Source organism: Peromyscus eremicus, chromosome 20, assembly GCF_949786415.1.
Source record: "Peromyscus eremicus chromosome 20, PerEre_H2_v1, whole genome shotgun sequence".
NCBI classification, from domain to species: Eukaryota; Metazoa; Chordata; class Mammalia; order Rodentia; family Cricetidae; genus Peromyscus; species Peromyscus eremicus.
The window spans coordinates 26,359,479-26,373,997 of NC_081436.1; the positions used below are offsets into that span (position 1 = coordinate 26,359,479).

Genomic DNA, 14,519 nt, shown 5'->3' on the forward strand with positions numbered 1-14,519 from the left:
GATGAGTGTGTGGTCATTGTGTTTAAGAGCCCCATAGTGTATTCCCCATTCCAGCCCCGGGTTGAAAGATATCTGCACTGGGCCTGCTCAGTGTGCCCAGGCTGGAAGCTCTGCTGACCCCTGGCAGCCTTGTAGTCATTCTGGCTCAGAGACCTACATCTCCAGGTACTGGGAGACCTCCTCAGCCTTGGGGGCAAAGCCCAGGCGGGCCAGAACACGCAACAGGAGGGCCGTGAGCCGCATGGCAAGGGTCTGCAGCCTAGAGGGGCAGGGTAAAGGGTCATAAGTTGATGAGGAGCAGATCCTGGCCAGCCAGCCACCCATCCAGCGCCCATGGTCACTCACCTCAGGGCCACCTCAAACTTGAATGCCTCCCAGATGACCTTGATGTGGCGCAGGAGGCTGCTGCTGTAAATGCCATGGTACGCTGCACCCACCAGGCGGCTCCAACCCGAGACAGCACTGTATCAGACACACACCGAGACAGCACTGTATCAGACACACACCGAGACAGCACTGTATCAGACACACACCGAGACAGCACTGTATCAGACACACACCGAGACAGCACTGTATCAGACACACACGTCAGCCTGCTGACCTGCAGCTCCACCTCCAGGCTTCCCCTTGGGTCACTAACCTCTTGGCCATGATGAAGTAGCGGTCCACAGGGGTGCCCAGTGTCGAGTTGATGGCACGCACTGTGTTGATGTTTCGGAGCACGAGTAGCATGGGCCGTGGCAGTGCCTTGAGCACTTCCATTATGCCTTCAAAGTGTTCACGAGCCATGTCCTGCATGTAGACCGCCTCCTCACGGGTCATCAGCTGGGAACCCCACAGCTGGCCCAGGCGCACAGGTCGCTGCATGAGCACCTCAGAGAACAGCATATAGTCTGTGGAGAAGGCAGGAGTTCCTTTTTGGTGCACAGTGGCACGCTTCTGCCTGTTCCACAAATACGCACCCTTACCTTGTACCCCAAGTGCAGCTGCATGTATCTTCATTGCATTATCGTCCCTCAGGATGATGGCCCGCCACAGCTGGCACAGGGAGGATCGGTCCCTGCAGGAAGGCCTAACTGAGCTCCAAGCTGCAGGAAGAGGGGCCCAAGGAAGCCCCCCCCCCCCAATGCCTGCCCCAGCTTACTTCTCATCCAGGAACTGGTAGAGCCCGTGGTCCAGGAGCACCAGTTCTGCTTTTCCATCTGGACCTTTCCGCACCAGAACTAGGAACACAGCATGTCAGCTCAAGCCACCCCTCTGAGATCCCACCCTGGGGGCTTTCCTACCATTGCCAGGGTGGGGGTCAGAGTGAATGAAGCCAGTGTAGAATATCTGTTCAGCAAAAGCCTGGATCAGCTTCTTCGCTACCTAGGGAGAGCATAGGGAATACATGACAACAACCATTGCCCAGCATCCACGCACGGTCTTGCCCCAGCACATGGTACTCACGTCCTGCACTGCCAGCCCCTGCCTCTTGATGGACTCCATGTCATTCACTTTACAGCCATCACAGAAGTCAGCTGTCAGCACCCGCTGCGAGAGCAAGAGGCGGAGTGAGCTCAGCAGCCGTGCATTGCCCCACCCTCAGGGAAAGCGCTACCCAGCCCACCTTGCTGGACTTGTCCCAATGCACCCGAGGAACAACAATATAACGGAAGTGCTTTAGCTCCTGAGCACAGCGCTCGGCATTTCGGCCCTCATTCTCGAAGTCCAGCTCCTGGGCCAGTGTCCCCTTCAAATCCTAGAAGTTATATATGGGCAGACGGGTCAGTTACATCTGGGTTTAGCATTGACCACTAGCTGCCCCTCCCCCACCTGCTATGGGGGGCACTACCTGTAGGACCCAGCTGAAGCCGAAGGTGGGGTGCATGAACTCTATGAGGTCCAGCAGGAGTTCCAGTGTGTGCACATCCCCATCAAAGCGGTCTCGTAGGTCAATGTACTGTACCTGCAGTAGGCCAGGGTACACTGAAATCCAGGCTCACCACTGGCCCGGGATCCATCTAGTGTGCAGCAGCATAGATATACCTTTACAGCCACATCAGTGCCATCATGGAGCTTGGCACGGTGCACCTGAGCCAAGCTTGCAGCCGCCATCGGCTCATAATCAAACTCCCGGAAGAGCTCATTAGGAAGTGCCTGGAAGTCTTCAAGGAACAAATTGTCCACCTGGCAAGAATGTGCTTGGAGTCACTGCCAGGGCTGCTGAGGCAGCTCCCTCTTTCCTCCTCCCCATCAGCTGGACTCACCTCCCTGAAGCCCCGAGTCAGAGCCCTGTCCTCCAGCACACGCAGCGTCTGGATGTACTCGGGTGGGAGCAGGTGGTTGAAGGAGCACAGCCCTTGGCCCAGTTTCACATAGAGGCCCCCATTGCGGATGGCTCCTGCCACCAGGGCGTCAGCTGCACGCTGGTGACATGCAGACATCACCTCCACATACCCCGGGCTGTTCTGACCACAGGCATGGAAGAAAGGCTGGGGACAGGTAGCCACTCCTTGGTCCCCCCAGCACCCCGTACCACCGGTGTCCCTTCCCTGCATGTGCTCGGGATATGAGGACAAACCTCTTCCACTCCTCGTAGGACAACATTTGTGCACCACCAGTAGTCCAGGGAGATGAGCAGACCGACCTTCACAGACCTGCAGGCAGAGGCAACTTCAGCCGCAGGCAGGCTGGGAGTGTGTTAGATCCTGGGGGTCCTTTTGCCCTAAGCCCAAAGTCTGGCCTTACCCATTAACCCCTGTGCCTAAGGTCAGCCTCTAGTAACTTGGGTCCTTATGAGCTCACGGAATACTACTCATGCACAGACTGCTAAGTTCCAGTGGGGAGAGGGATGAGGACTGTGGGCAGAGGAAGCAGTGTTGGGCATGACAGCATCATGGTCCCAGGAGGGTCACTTGCAAAAGGGAGGAAGAGAAAAGTTCTTTAAGAACCAGAGAAGGGGCTGGAGAGATGGCTCAGAGGTTAAGAGCACTGACTGCTCTTCCAGAGGTCCTGAGTTCAATTCCCAGCAACCACATGGTGGCTCACAACCATCTGTAATGAGATCTGGTGCCCTCTTCTGGCCTGCAGATATACATGCAGGCAGAACATTGTATACATAATAAATAAATCTTAAAAAAAAAAAAAAAAAAAAAAAAGAACCAGAGAAGGAGTCAGGCAGTGGTGGTACATGCCTTTAATCTCAGCAGCTTCTCTATGTCCAGGGCTGAAGCCCTTGCCCTCCAGGCTATGGCTGACCTGCTAACGTCTGTGGGGACACTGTCACCTTCCCGTCTACATGCTGCATGTTAACCGCAAAGTCCGAGAACCACCCCACAGCCCCTGGAGGAGAGGAATGTGGAGAAGGCCATCCCACCCAAGCTATCCCAGGTCTGGCACAGCCCTCCTACCTGCCGAAGCGCCCAATACCATCTACCGCAAGTCGGATCTTCCTCTTCTCCTGCGCCTCTGCCATGAAATAACGGGCTCCGAGGAGCAAGGGCACCCCCACTATAGTGACCGAGAGCGCCCTCCTCCACAGCAGCCTGGTTCTTGAGGTCCTGAGGAGACATGGGCAGGTGCTGGAAGCGCTGCTCCTTCCCGAGGGAGCTGGGGCCTCAGCTTCCCTCTTTCCTGCCTGAGCAGAGCCAACTCTAAGTCCCGTCTATTGGGACCATGTGGCCACCAGAAGACACCCAGTACATTCAAGGCCCTTTTCCTAGGCTCCACAATAGCACAAATGCCAGATGCTGGAGGAGGTGGCCTTCTTCGGCTGCCTCATTGGGCAGGTCAGTACAGATCTGCAGTCTACACTCCGATGGTGCAAGAGATCCTAATGGAAAGCGGGACTTGGTAGTACTAAAGCCAGCACAAACCAAACTGAGCAAGAACTTGAAGCAAGACTAGACTAGAGTCCCATACTGCCCAAGACAGCAAACATCCACATATGCTGACTACAGCAGCAGCAGAAACATCATCCATGTCACACACGGCCTCCTCTCTGTGCCATGGTACACTAAAAGAAAGGGCCTTCCAGCCAGGCAGTGGTGACGCACACCTTTAATCCCAGCACTCAGAAAGCTGAGGCAGGAGGATCTCTGTGAGTCTGAGACCAGCCTGGTCTACAGAGAGTTCCAGGACAGCCAGGGCTACACAGAGAAACCCTGTCTCGAAAAACAAACAAGGAAGAGAAGGAGGGAGGGAGGGATGGAGGGAGGGAGGGAGGGAGGGAGGGAGGGAGGAAGTAAAAGAAAAAGGACAGCCTTCCTCCTTGCTCATAGGGCATGCAGCCACCACGCCTCTTCCGGCTGTTCTCACACCTTGCTTGACGCCCCATCGAGGCAATCCCACCCTCCATCTCTAAAGGACCCCTGTGTCTCTCATGGCCTGGGGACCTCTGTCTGTAGTCCTCCCAATTTGTCAGTGTGTGCTCATCACAAAGTTCTTATGGAGAGCACATGTTTCTGAGTGTGACCGATCACAGGTCAGGAACCCTGTGGTCTCAGGTTCCAAGATGCCACAGATACAAACGCATCCTGTTTGGGGGTCCGGGGTGGGCCTCCCCATCTTTGTGATTACGCAGTCGTCTCCGTGCCTGGGAAGGGGGCCCGCCTTTGGCTGCAGGGACCTCATTACCTGGCCAGTGGGCTCTTGAAGTTCCTCCTGAAGAATATGGCAGGGCACGGCCAGGGCTTCTGTCTGTTCTGCAGCAGAGTGTAGTGGAAGTGGCAGAGTCGCGTCTGTGGAGAGGGTGGATGGCAAGGCTGGCAGGGGCCGGGACACAGGGGCACGGCCCACGCCTCTGGTGCTGCCTGGCACCTCCGGAAGCCTGGAGCAGAGCCACACCAAACAACGCATCCCCAAACTCTCACTCAGGAAGGGCTGTCCGTGCTTCCAGGGCTCCAGGCAGGAAGCTGCCTAGACACCAGTCTTAGCAATAAAGACCCAGGCTGTCTACTGGATGAGAAAGCCGAAGGCGGGAGCAGAAAGACATTCCTGAAAATGCCTCATCTCTGAGGGAAGAAAATTCGTCCGGACCTGGCTTATCTGTGATCAGGGCCAACATCACTTTTGTGGTGGCACCCCTAACCTGCCGTTTACTATTTCTTGGTGCTGACACCACTAACCGGTGGCCAGAGGAAGTGGGCCACACCATGGGAGAAGTGTTAGCAATGCCCACCCACCAAATGTGAAGAGCGTGGTCTCACTGAAGTGGCTTTTGTGTTGGACCTTGTTCTGAAAGCAAAAAGATTCAAGGAGAGCTGAAACTGAAATCTGGGCAGAGCCACAGCTGGGAAAGTCACAGGGCCCGTGAGGAAGTGGCAGTGGCTGTTGGCGAAGTGGCCATGACGTGCCCATCCAATTGTCTTCTAAATTATTATGTTTCTGTCCACAGAGTAGTGCTACTATCACGTTGGTCAGAGAGCTTCTCACTGCAGTGGGCAGCCGTAACTGCAGAGACTCAGAACCAGTCAAAATGCTGTCAAATAAGCAAGTGACTGTCCTTGGCCTTAAGTGGGACATCTACATCACCCTTTCCAAAGCTCAAGAACACCATGGGAGAAGAGCCGAGGATGGGGTAGAATGCTCTGAAATGCTCTTCCCTGGGCATGACATACTATTGCAGTCTTTGCTGTTACTGTTTTTCGAGACAGGGTTTCTCTGTGTAGTTTTGGTACCTGTCCTGGATCTCACTCTGGAGACCAGGCTGGCCTTGAACTCACAGAGATCCACTTGGCTCTGCCTCCCGAGTGCCGAGATTAAAGGCGTGCGCCACCGCCGCCCGGCGCTATTGCAGTCTTGAACTTTGTACAAAGCAGCTATGGTTACCTTCATGAGACTTGTGTAAGACTGGACCCATCAATAGCCCGTCATGGAGAAGAGAGCGACTCAGCAGTAAGCCACTGGTAAGGTGGCCATGCTCCTCTGAAGCAGTGCCCCATGCTCCTGACTATAATGAAATTCACTGGGACACATGCGCACACACACACACACACACACACACACCATGAAAGTGGAAAGTGGACTAGCTAGAAAGAAGGGGATCATCCAGAGTGGGAAGAGGAGAGAGAATACAATTAAATAGTATTTAATTAGTGGGAGAATACAATTAAAATACATACAACATACGTCCAGGCAGAACACTCTGCACATAATAAAATAAATATAATCTTAAAAAATAATAATAAAAGAATAACACAGAAGTCAAAGGATAGGGTCTGTAACACCCTCCCAGAAAAGCCTACTGACTGGACACTGCTCTGCGAGAGACGAGATGTATGTAACAGGCCCTGGTTTTCAAGGAAACCAGCCTCGGCAGATGGGAGACTTGTCAGTACCATAGACCTGGCAGCTCATTTGACACACGCCCTAACAGTCTCCAGTACCAATGGCAGTACGGAAGAGGAGGCCTGGGCAGTCATCCAGCAGTGAGGAAGTGAAGGATCTAGGCCAAGTGTCCCACTAGTGTAGTGACTACATTCTGGAAGGTCAGTGAACGTGGGAAAAGTCAGGTGTTGAGTCTAAGGGTGCTGGAACCAAGTGGAGCCTGCACACTGGAGCTACAGCTATTGAAGCACAAGCTTCTGTCCCATGTCTGCTGCCCGATACTCCATCCAGCTCAAGGTTATGCGGCCACTGTCTCTCGATTCGCCTGCCTCTTCCTCCAGGTGCCGGGACTTAAGTATACAGTGGTCTGTCTGCATGTACGCCTGCAGGCCAAAAGAGGGCAGCAGATCTCATTATAGATAGATGGTTGTAAGCTCCCGTGTGGTTGCTGGGAATTGAACTCAGGACCTCTGAAAGAGCAACTAGTGCTCTTAACTTCTGAGCCATCTCTCCAGCCCCTTTTTGTAAATTAAATTTTTTTTCAAGGCCAGGTTTCTCTGTGTAGCTCTGGCTGTCCTAGAACTCTCTCTGTAGACCAGGCTGGCCTCAAACTCAGAGATCCTCCTGCCTCTTCCTCCTGAGTATTGGGGTTAAAGGCATAAACCACTATGCTTGACTACATGGTGTATTTGAGGCCAGCCTGAGCTACATGATACCTTGCCTTAGGGGGTAAAAAGAAAGCTGGGCATGGTCTACACTAATTTTAGCACTCCAGAGGCAGAAGACAGGCCACTCAGCCAGAGCCACACAGTGAGTCTCTGTCTCAAAAACAAACAATAGCAAGTTTGTAGTGAGCATGCCTTTAATCCCAGCATTCAGCACTTGAGAGACAGAGACAGGAGAATCTCTGAGTTCAAGGCCAGCCTAGGCTATATAACTAGTTCCAGGACTTCTGGCCAGGGATACACAAAGAAACCCTGTCTCAAAAAAAAAAAAAAAAAAAAAAATTTTTTTTAATTAAGTATTAAATAAATATCTCGGGACAGTGGTGGTGCATGCCTTTAATCCTAGCACTCGGGAGGCAGAGACAGTCAGATCTCTGTGAGTTTGAGGCCAGCCTGGTCTACAAAGCGAGATCCAGGACAGGCACCAAAACTACACAGACAAACCCTGTTTCGAGAGTAAAAAAGGGGTAGTACGCACAAGACCTGGTTCATTATCCAGTAGCACAAGGGAGAAAACATTACAAAAGAGTTTCTATAATAACAAAATCCCAGGATAGGAGGTAGTATCCTGCAAATGAGACCGCTATTTTAGAGCAGGGCCCCTAATCTGAGATGATTCTGTGCCTGGGATATCTGCCATCAGCTAGAGACTCTTACTATGACCTGACTTGGGGAAATTGTGCTTTTTAGGGTTTCTTGTTTTGTTTTGTTGAGAGAGGGTCTCACTATAGCCTGGGTTGTCATGGGAGAAGGGGATTTTAAGGACTAGGAAGGTAAAGACTAGAGATGCTATTCACACCAGCAGAGCAAATGAAGCCCCTGGGTGACTCTGGAGAAGATCCTGGCTATAGCATTTATCTATGCAAACCAAGTTCATTTTCCTCAATAAGCCTCAGTTTCTTGCTTTGGAAAGTATGGATCACTGCATAATAAAAGAGTGAGTTAAGCTCACAAAAATGATTTACAAACCCTTGGAGCATTGCCTAACATACCAAACACTATGAGTATGTGTCCAGCAGGCAAAGCACCAAGGCCACACTGGGATCAAGGATTTCCCCACATAGCACTCCAAGGCTCTGGCCCTGTGCCAGTTCTGAGCTGGTCCCCAGTGTCCTCAGCTCTCTCCATCTAACACAGATAAGAATCCCGAGTCTACTTTCCAGACTGAATTGTTTGTTGAGTATCAGCTTCCCATTGCTTTTTTTCCCTCTTCCTCTTCTTCCTCTTTCTCCTCCTCGTCCTCTTCTTCTTCTTCTCCTTTTCTTCTTCCTCCTCCTTTTCTTTCTTTTCAAAACAGAATTTCTCTGTGTAGCCCTGCCTATCCTTGAACTAGCTCTATAAACCAGGTTGGACTTGAACTCAGAGATCCATCTGTCTCTGCCTCCTGAATGCTGGAATTAAAGGCCTGTGCCACCATACACACACACACACTCCACCCCCTCAACACACACTGCTTTTCTTTTCTTTCTTTCTTTTTTCTTTCCTTTCTTTTTTTTTTTTTTTTTTTTGGTTTTTCGAGACAGGGTTTCTCTGTGTAGCTTTGGAGTCTGTCTTGGAACTCACTTGGTAGCCCAGGCTGGCCTCGAACTCACAGAGATCCACCTGGCTCTGCTTCCCAAGTGCTGGGAATAAAGACGTGCACCACCACCACTCGGTCCCACTGCTTTTCAAATGGGGAAAAAAACCAGTTTACTTCTCTCAGTAGGGAAATCAGACCATTTCCAACACAGGCAGACAGGTTCCACCCTGAGAATGCAGAAAGACTTTCAGTAGCTGGGGCAAAAGGACAGGAGAGGACTGGCTGAGATTTCAAGGGGGCCACTGAATCAGGCTTGTCACTGCTAAGAGCAGAGAAGCGTGGAGTGACTAAAGCGGACAGGCCTCGGGTCCTTGAGACTTATCGCTCACAAGAGGATGCACAAACCCTCTGCCAACAGACCGGAAGCTGAAAGGGTAAGGCAGGCTATATACATTACCCAAGGCAACAGAAGCCGGGAAATCTCACACACGGAAGCCCTGTGTGCTGGACAGAGCTCGGACTCAAAAACCTGTCCAGAATCCCAGGCTGAAGGCAGCATGAAGCCCCAGTCTTACAAGACTGAGCGGGAAGGGCCTACATAAGCCCCTTGCTGACGTAAAGGTACAGCCCAGAGCTCCAAGCTGAGAGAGCTCATTGCTCATGACCCAAAACGTCCATGTAGACAAGGTCCTTCAGGGAGATTCAGAAGTGTCTCAGGATCGCTCATCTCCAACCGGGCCGTGCTGCCTCAGCCAAGCACCAGCTGTCGGTGGCACCTTGGGTTTTCTGGTGATGTAGGGACAATACAGTGTCTAGATGGCAACCTCCTTTAGAAGGCATAGTGCAGAGGCGACAAGGCTGGTGGCCAGGTCAGTCCACCCATGCCCAGAAGGGGACTTGTGTTACACCTCTTATCTCTAAAAGGCTGGGGAGATGGACACACTGAGAACGCACAGGTAAGACACTAAAGGTTCATGCTGCCGTTGACTACATGGGAGGCTCCAGCTCCCAGTGACTACCACTGTCGGGGCTCTGGTGAGGAAGGACTGGTTGGAGCACACTGCCTTCTCCCCCACTGCCAGCATGGTACAAACTGCTCTTGCAGGCCAGGGGCCATCCACCACCACCACCACCACCCCCGTAACTTCTTAGGAATTAGCACTGCAATTGAAGGGCTCTGGCTGCCTCTTAACCTTCCCCACTCAGGATGTAGAACAAAGATTCTTTTAGGAGGTACCTGTAATGCCCTCTACCCCACCAGGACTTATCTACAGCAAAAGGTCACAGTCAGGTGGGAGATACTAGTCATGATGTCAGTTAGATAAAGCCCTGTGCTGAAAACCCCAGAGCTACCACCCTCTCCAAGGGTTACTCACATGCCTGGGTCCTTCTAGGATAGGCTACCCAGCACCCACTAAGCTATCTTCTCAAATCCCCATCAAATGAGAAAGAATCTTAGGGCCCAAAAGGCATGGGGGGGTGGGTGTCAAACCTACAGCCAGACCTGCCAAAATCCAAACAAAGCCCAAACAAAAACCACCCAGTGTTGTGGGTCCAGATGGTCTGCAGTTCCGTTCTCAAGCCCAAACCCTGACCCACATGCAGCAGCCCCATGGCTGTGGGGAAAACTGCAGGCAGGAGCTAAGGCCAAGGAGGAGTGTCCTCTGGGGCAAAACAAGGCCACAGGGGCAGGGAAGTGCAGAAGGAAGGACTCAGATAAGAGGCTGAGAGATACCGTTTGCTCAAGCTCTGCCTGCAGCGCCAGCGAGTTCAACGTTATATAAACAGTAGTGGGGGAAATACACACTTTATTCTTGCAGTGACCCCAGAGTCTTATGTCTCTGTCTGCCATGACCCTCCTCTCCAGGTCCCTGTGATGCCCACAGCTCCACTGGTGGCGGCAGCTCAGAACACGACCGCCACACGGCTGTCAGTGCGTTCTCTTCCACCAGGAGACCAGGTCCGTACTCACCAGCCTGTGGTGATGATGGCCTACAACTGTCCCACAGCCCCTTCACCCCTCCCAGTTTGGACAGTGCCATAGGCTCCCTGTACCTGGTTCTCATGCTGTTGCTTGGTTGTGTTTTTTTGTTTTGTTTTGTTTTGTAAGGACAGGGTCACACTATATGGTTCTGGCTGGCTTGGAACTCACTGTGTAGATCAGAATGGCCTTGAACTCAGAAATCCTCCTGCCTCTGCCTCCCCAGTGCTGTGCCCCCCCCCCCCGCCTTGCCTGGTAGTTCTCAAGCTTTTTACAGGGACTGTGTGGACAATCTGTCTGCAGAAACATTCAGAGTTCTTCTCCAATGACTGCATGAAGCAGCAAAACTCACCATACTCTAAGGAGAACCCTACAGCCAAACTCAGTGGGTTAGCAGAAGATGAACGATGTCCATATGAGCCAGCCTGCACGTAGCAGGAAGTGACTGTCAAGCCTCAGGGCAGGGCCCTTCAAAAAGGTGACCAGACTAAGGTGCACAGGACAGATGGCCCAGTGCACCTCAACAGGAAGGGAAATCAAGGCACAGAATATTTCCCAAAGTTGGGAGCGAAGAGACTGGAAATTTGAGCTAAAGGTGGATGTTACAAAGAATACCATCCCGCAACAGGACTCAACTGTACTGGGCAGCAGCTCCTAATCAGAGGTTAAAATGTGCCTTTCCAGTCCCGCAGTGGTGGAGCATGCCTTGAATCCCAGCAGAGGCAGGAAGATCTCTGTGAGTTCCAGGCCAGCCTGGTCTACAGAGCTAGTTCCAAGACCCAGGAATACAAAGAGAAACTCTGTCTCGAAAAAACAAAACAAAATTTGCCTTTCCCTAGGGCTGTGTGGAAGACTAAGTGATAAGTTACACGGAGAAGTTTTGCAATTGTAAAGGGCTGTGCCAAAGGCCCGCACCTGTTGACAAGACTCCATCAGAAAGCACGCCCACAGCAGGGCAGCTCACTGCAAGCCAAAAGTTAAACCCAACTCTGTGCCTATCAGTATAACCCGCAAGGCCAGATGTACTAGAAAAACAACCTCAGAGAAGTCCAAGTTTAAAAACAATACAACTGCAGAAGGGGCCATACTCCAAGGACAGGGGATAGATGAGGACATCTCCAAGGCCAGAACCCCTAGGGGGCCAAGGAAGCGAGGGCAAGCCTAATCCAGCGGGTATCATGGGGTGTCTCTCTCCCCAGAAGCAAGTAGAGGAAACAGAGCAGCTTCCCCTGGAGACCCGGTGGGATGGGCTGCGGATAAGGACAGGAGGGAGAGGACCCTGAGGTAAGGTTAAGTGATGCTGAGTCTTCCCAAGGGGGATCTGGGGAGCAAAGGGAGGCCGAGGACCTTTGGGGTCGATGGGTAGCGCTCGGGCCTGGGTTGGGTCCAGGACCTCGGGGGTACCGAACTAGACCCAACGCAGGGGTGCGGAGAGCACAGAGTCAGGGCCCGGGTCCAGGGCGTGCGGGGGTGGGGTCCTCACCGGCCGCCACATGTCCCCGGCAGCGCTCTCCTCCGGCTGGTTTCGCCGCAGATGTCTCTGGTGCCCAGCCGACCGCGCGAGCGAGTAGGCAACGCGCATGCGCACCGGCCCGGCACTCTCCTCGCTGAGCGGGGTAGAGTGGAGGGGCCACGCCCCCAAGGCGTGCAGGCCTCTGCCTCGCCGCAGCGACCCCTTGAGGTCGCCCGCGGCATAGCCCCGTGGGAGAGTCCGGGTTCGTGCTTGCAAGGAGGCACTTTGGGGATTTTGGTTGGTTGGTTGGGCTTTTATTTATTTATTTATTTATTTATTTTGAGACAGCATTTAACTCTTTATCCTCGGCTGGCCTAGAACTCGTGGCAGCCTTTCCGCTCCAGCCTCCCAAGTGCTGATATTACAGATGTGAGCCGCCATGCCCATTTGACAAGCTAGCATTTGGAATTTTCCTGACCAGTTCTGTCAAAATCACCTGAGGCCTCATGAATGGTAGGTAAGCCCTCTCCCACTAACCTATGTTCCCAGCCAGAGGTAGCTTTTTGTTTGTTTGTTTTAAGACTTATTTCTTTACATGGATGGAGATTTAGCTCAGTGGTCGCGATTACCTACCAAACGCAAGGCCATGGGTTTGGTCCTCAGCTCTGAGAGAAAAAAATATATATTTTTTTATTTTATGCGTATGAATGTTTTTTGCCCACATGCATGAGTCCGGGGTGCAGTGCCTGTAAAAGATCAGAGGAGGGTGTCAGATCTTCTGGAACTGAGGTTACAGGGCGTGAGCGCTACCCTGTGGGGGCTGAGAGCAGCAAGACACTTAGCCGCTGAGCCATCTCTCCAGGCCCAAGGGGTGAGTCTTTCACAAGTTTTTTGTCTGTTTGTTTATTATATTTGGATGTTTGGGAATAGTTTTCAAGAGTCAGTGTTTGTTTTTGTTTGTTTTGTCGTCCCATCCCCCCCCCCCCCCCCCCCCACACACACACACAGGGTTTTCCTGTAGCCCTGGCTGTCCTGGGCTGTCATTGAATTCACAGAGATCCCTCTGCCTCTGTCTCTGTGCTGGGATTAAAGGCTTGTGCCACCACTGCCTGGCAGTCAGTCGGTTCTTGCTTTCCAGCTTCTGAGGAGAGGTTTAGTTTCTGTTGTGCTGTGCATGCCAGGCTAACCAGCCAGCCAGCTTATGGGCAATTCTCCTATCTCCCCCTCCTATCCCAACCCGGCAGTGGTTCTAGGGACTTTGCATGGTTCTAGGGACTTGGCTTCCTAGAGAGCAGTTTCACCCACACAGCCATCTCCCCAGACCCTTGAGCTGGCTCTTTAATTTTGCCAGGCTCACTTTCCTCCCTGGAAGATGGCAGTGTAACTCAAAGCTAACGCTTGGACACTTTCACTACAGCTCTCTGCACTCACTCGCACAGACTGCAATGGCAGTTGACGGCACCCTCCAGAGCCACCTGCTGAGCCGGCCACATCCAGAGCCAGTGACACTTTAGCTTTCTTGCCCACGATGCCAGTTAGAGTCTGGGATCTTGTGTCCCCTACTCTTCCCTCTCCATGATACCCTTCTGCAATACTCTTCTGGAGGGGCCCTGTACCACCTGGTTCCCCAGAACTCCCTCTGAAGTCCCTGCTTTCCTGGCCGCAGACATTCCTCTCAACAGCTGCCCCTTAGGGCCGAGAGACCATGCTGTGTTGACCACTGTGTTCTTTGAGGCCACACTGAGCCACCTCCTTTTTTTTTTCCATACTTGCCGGAGCTGGGAAGCTGCCTTCTGGTTGGCTCTGGAAGCAGTGTGTCATGCCTTCAATCCCAAACTGGGTTTGGAGTGTCTGGCAGGAGGCGGAGTATCACATATGAGGTGGGTACAAAAGTTCTCGAGCCGGGGAATCCAGGGCGGAGGCACCTACTTCAGGGTCCTCTCTTTCTGGAGCTGTTCTTTGCCAGACCTAGGAAGTGCTTGTTGTAGCTGAGATGTCTGGGAGTAATTGGGGTGCAATGTGTCTGGGACGAAAAGATTGCAGGTGCACAAACCCCAAGACTATCAGGAAGAAATGGGTGTTCTGAGACCAAGCTCCTCATATAACAGATGGGAGAGGTAGGTGGAGCAGGAAGAGGAGCAATTGGATCCAGAAATACAGTCGGGAGCAGGTCAAAGTCCTCAGCCCTATGAGGTCACACCGGAACCATAAGACAGGCCAGCTAGTGGCCTGGGAGACGGTGGTAGTTTAAATGTAATTGGCCTCCATAAACTGATAGGGAGTGGCACTGTTAGGAGGTGTGGCTTTGTTGGAGTGGGTATGGTCTTGTTGGAGGAAGTGTGTCACTGTGGGGGTGGGCTTTGAGGTCTCCTGTGCTCAAGCTATGCTCAGTGTAGACACCAAGATGTAGAACTCAAAAAAAAAAAAAAAAATGTAGAACTTTCAGCTCCTCCAGCACCATGTCTGCCTGCATGCTACCATGTCCTGCCATGATGATAATGGACTAAACCTCTGAAAATGTAAGCCACCCCA

At 52.4% G+C, this 14,519-nt stretch overlaps 1 protein-coding gene across 2 annotated transcripts; it reads right to left on the minus strand.

Annotated features, from left to right (window-relative positions):
- Positions 1-2: 2 nt before the first annotated feature.
- On the minus strand, positions 3-12,124 carry Adck5 (aarF domain containing kinase 5). Of its 2 annotated transcripts, none has more exons than XM_059246916.1 (15): positions 12,018-12,124; positions 4,618-4,721; positions 3,393-3,542; positions 2,564-2,639; positions 2,250-2,450; positions 2,029-2,169; positions 1,835-1,948; positions 1,610-1,741; positions 1,450-1,533; positions 1,287-1,368; positions 1,145-1,223; positions 969-1,060; positions 641-893; positions 346-462; positions 3-259 (listed from the first exon to the last, which is right to left on the minus strand). In XM_059246916.1, the coding sequence occupies exons 1-15, from the start codon at positions 12,114-12,116 to the stop codon at positions 154-156; spliced, it is 1,830 nt and encodes a 609-aa protein (XP_059102899.1). In that variant the 5' UTR covers positions 12,117-12,124; the 3' UTR covers positions 3-153. The 2 variants fall into 2 exon arrangements, with proteins under 2 accessions (XP_059102899.1, XP_059102898.1); XM_059246915.1 differs by having other exon boundaries at positions 2,250-2,474.
- Between the last annotated feature and the right edge of the window lie 2,395 nt (positions 12,125-14,519).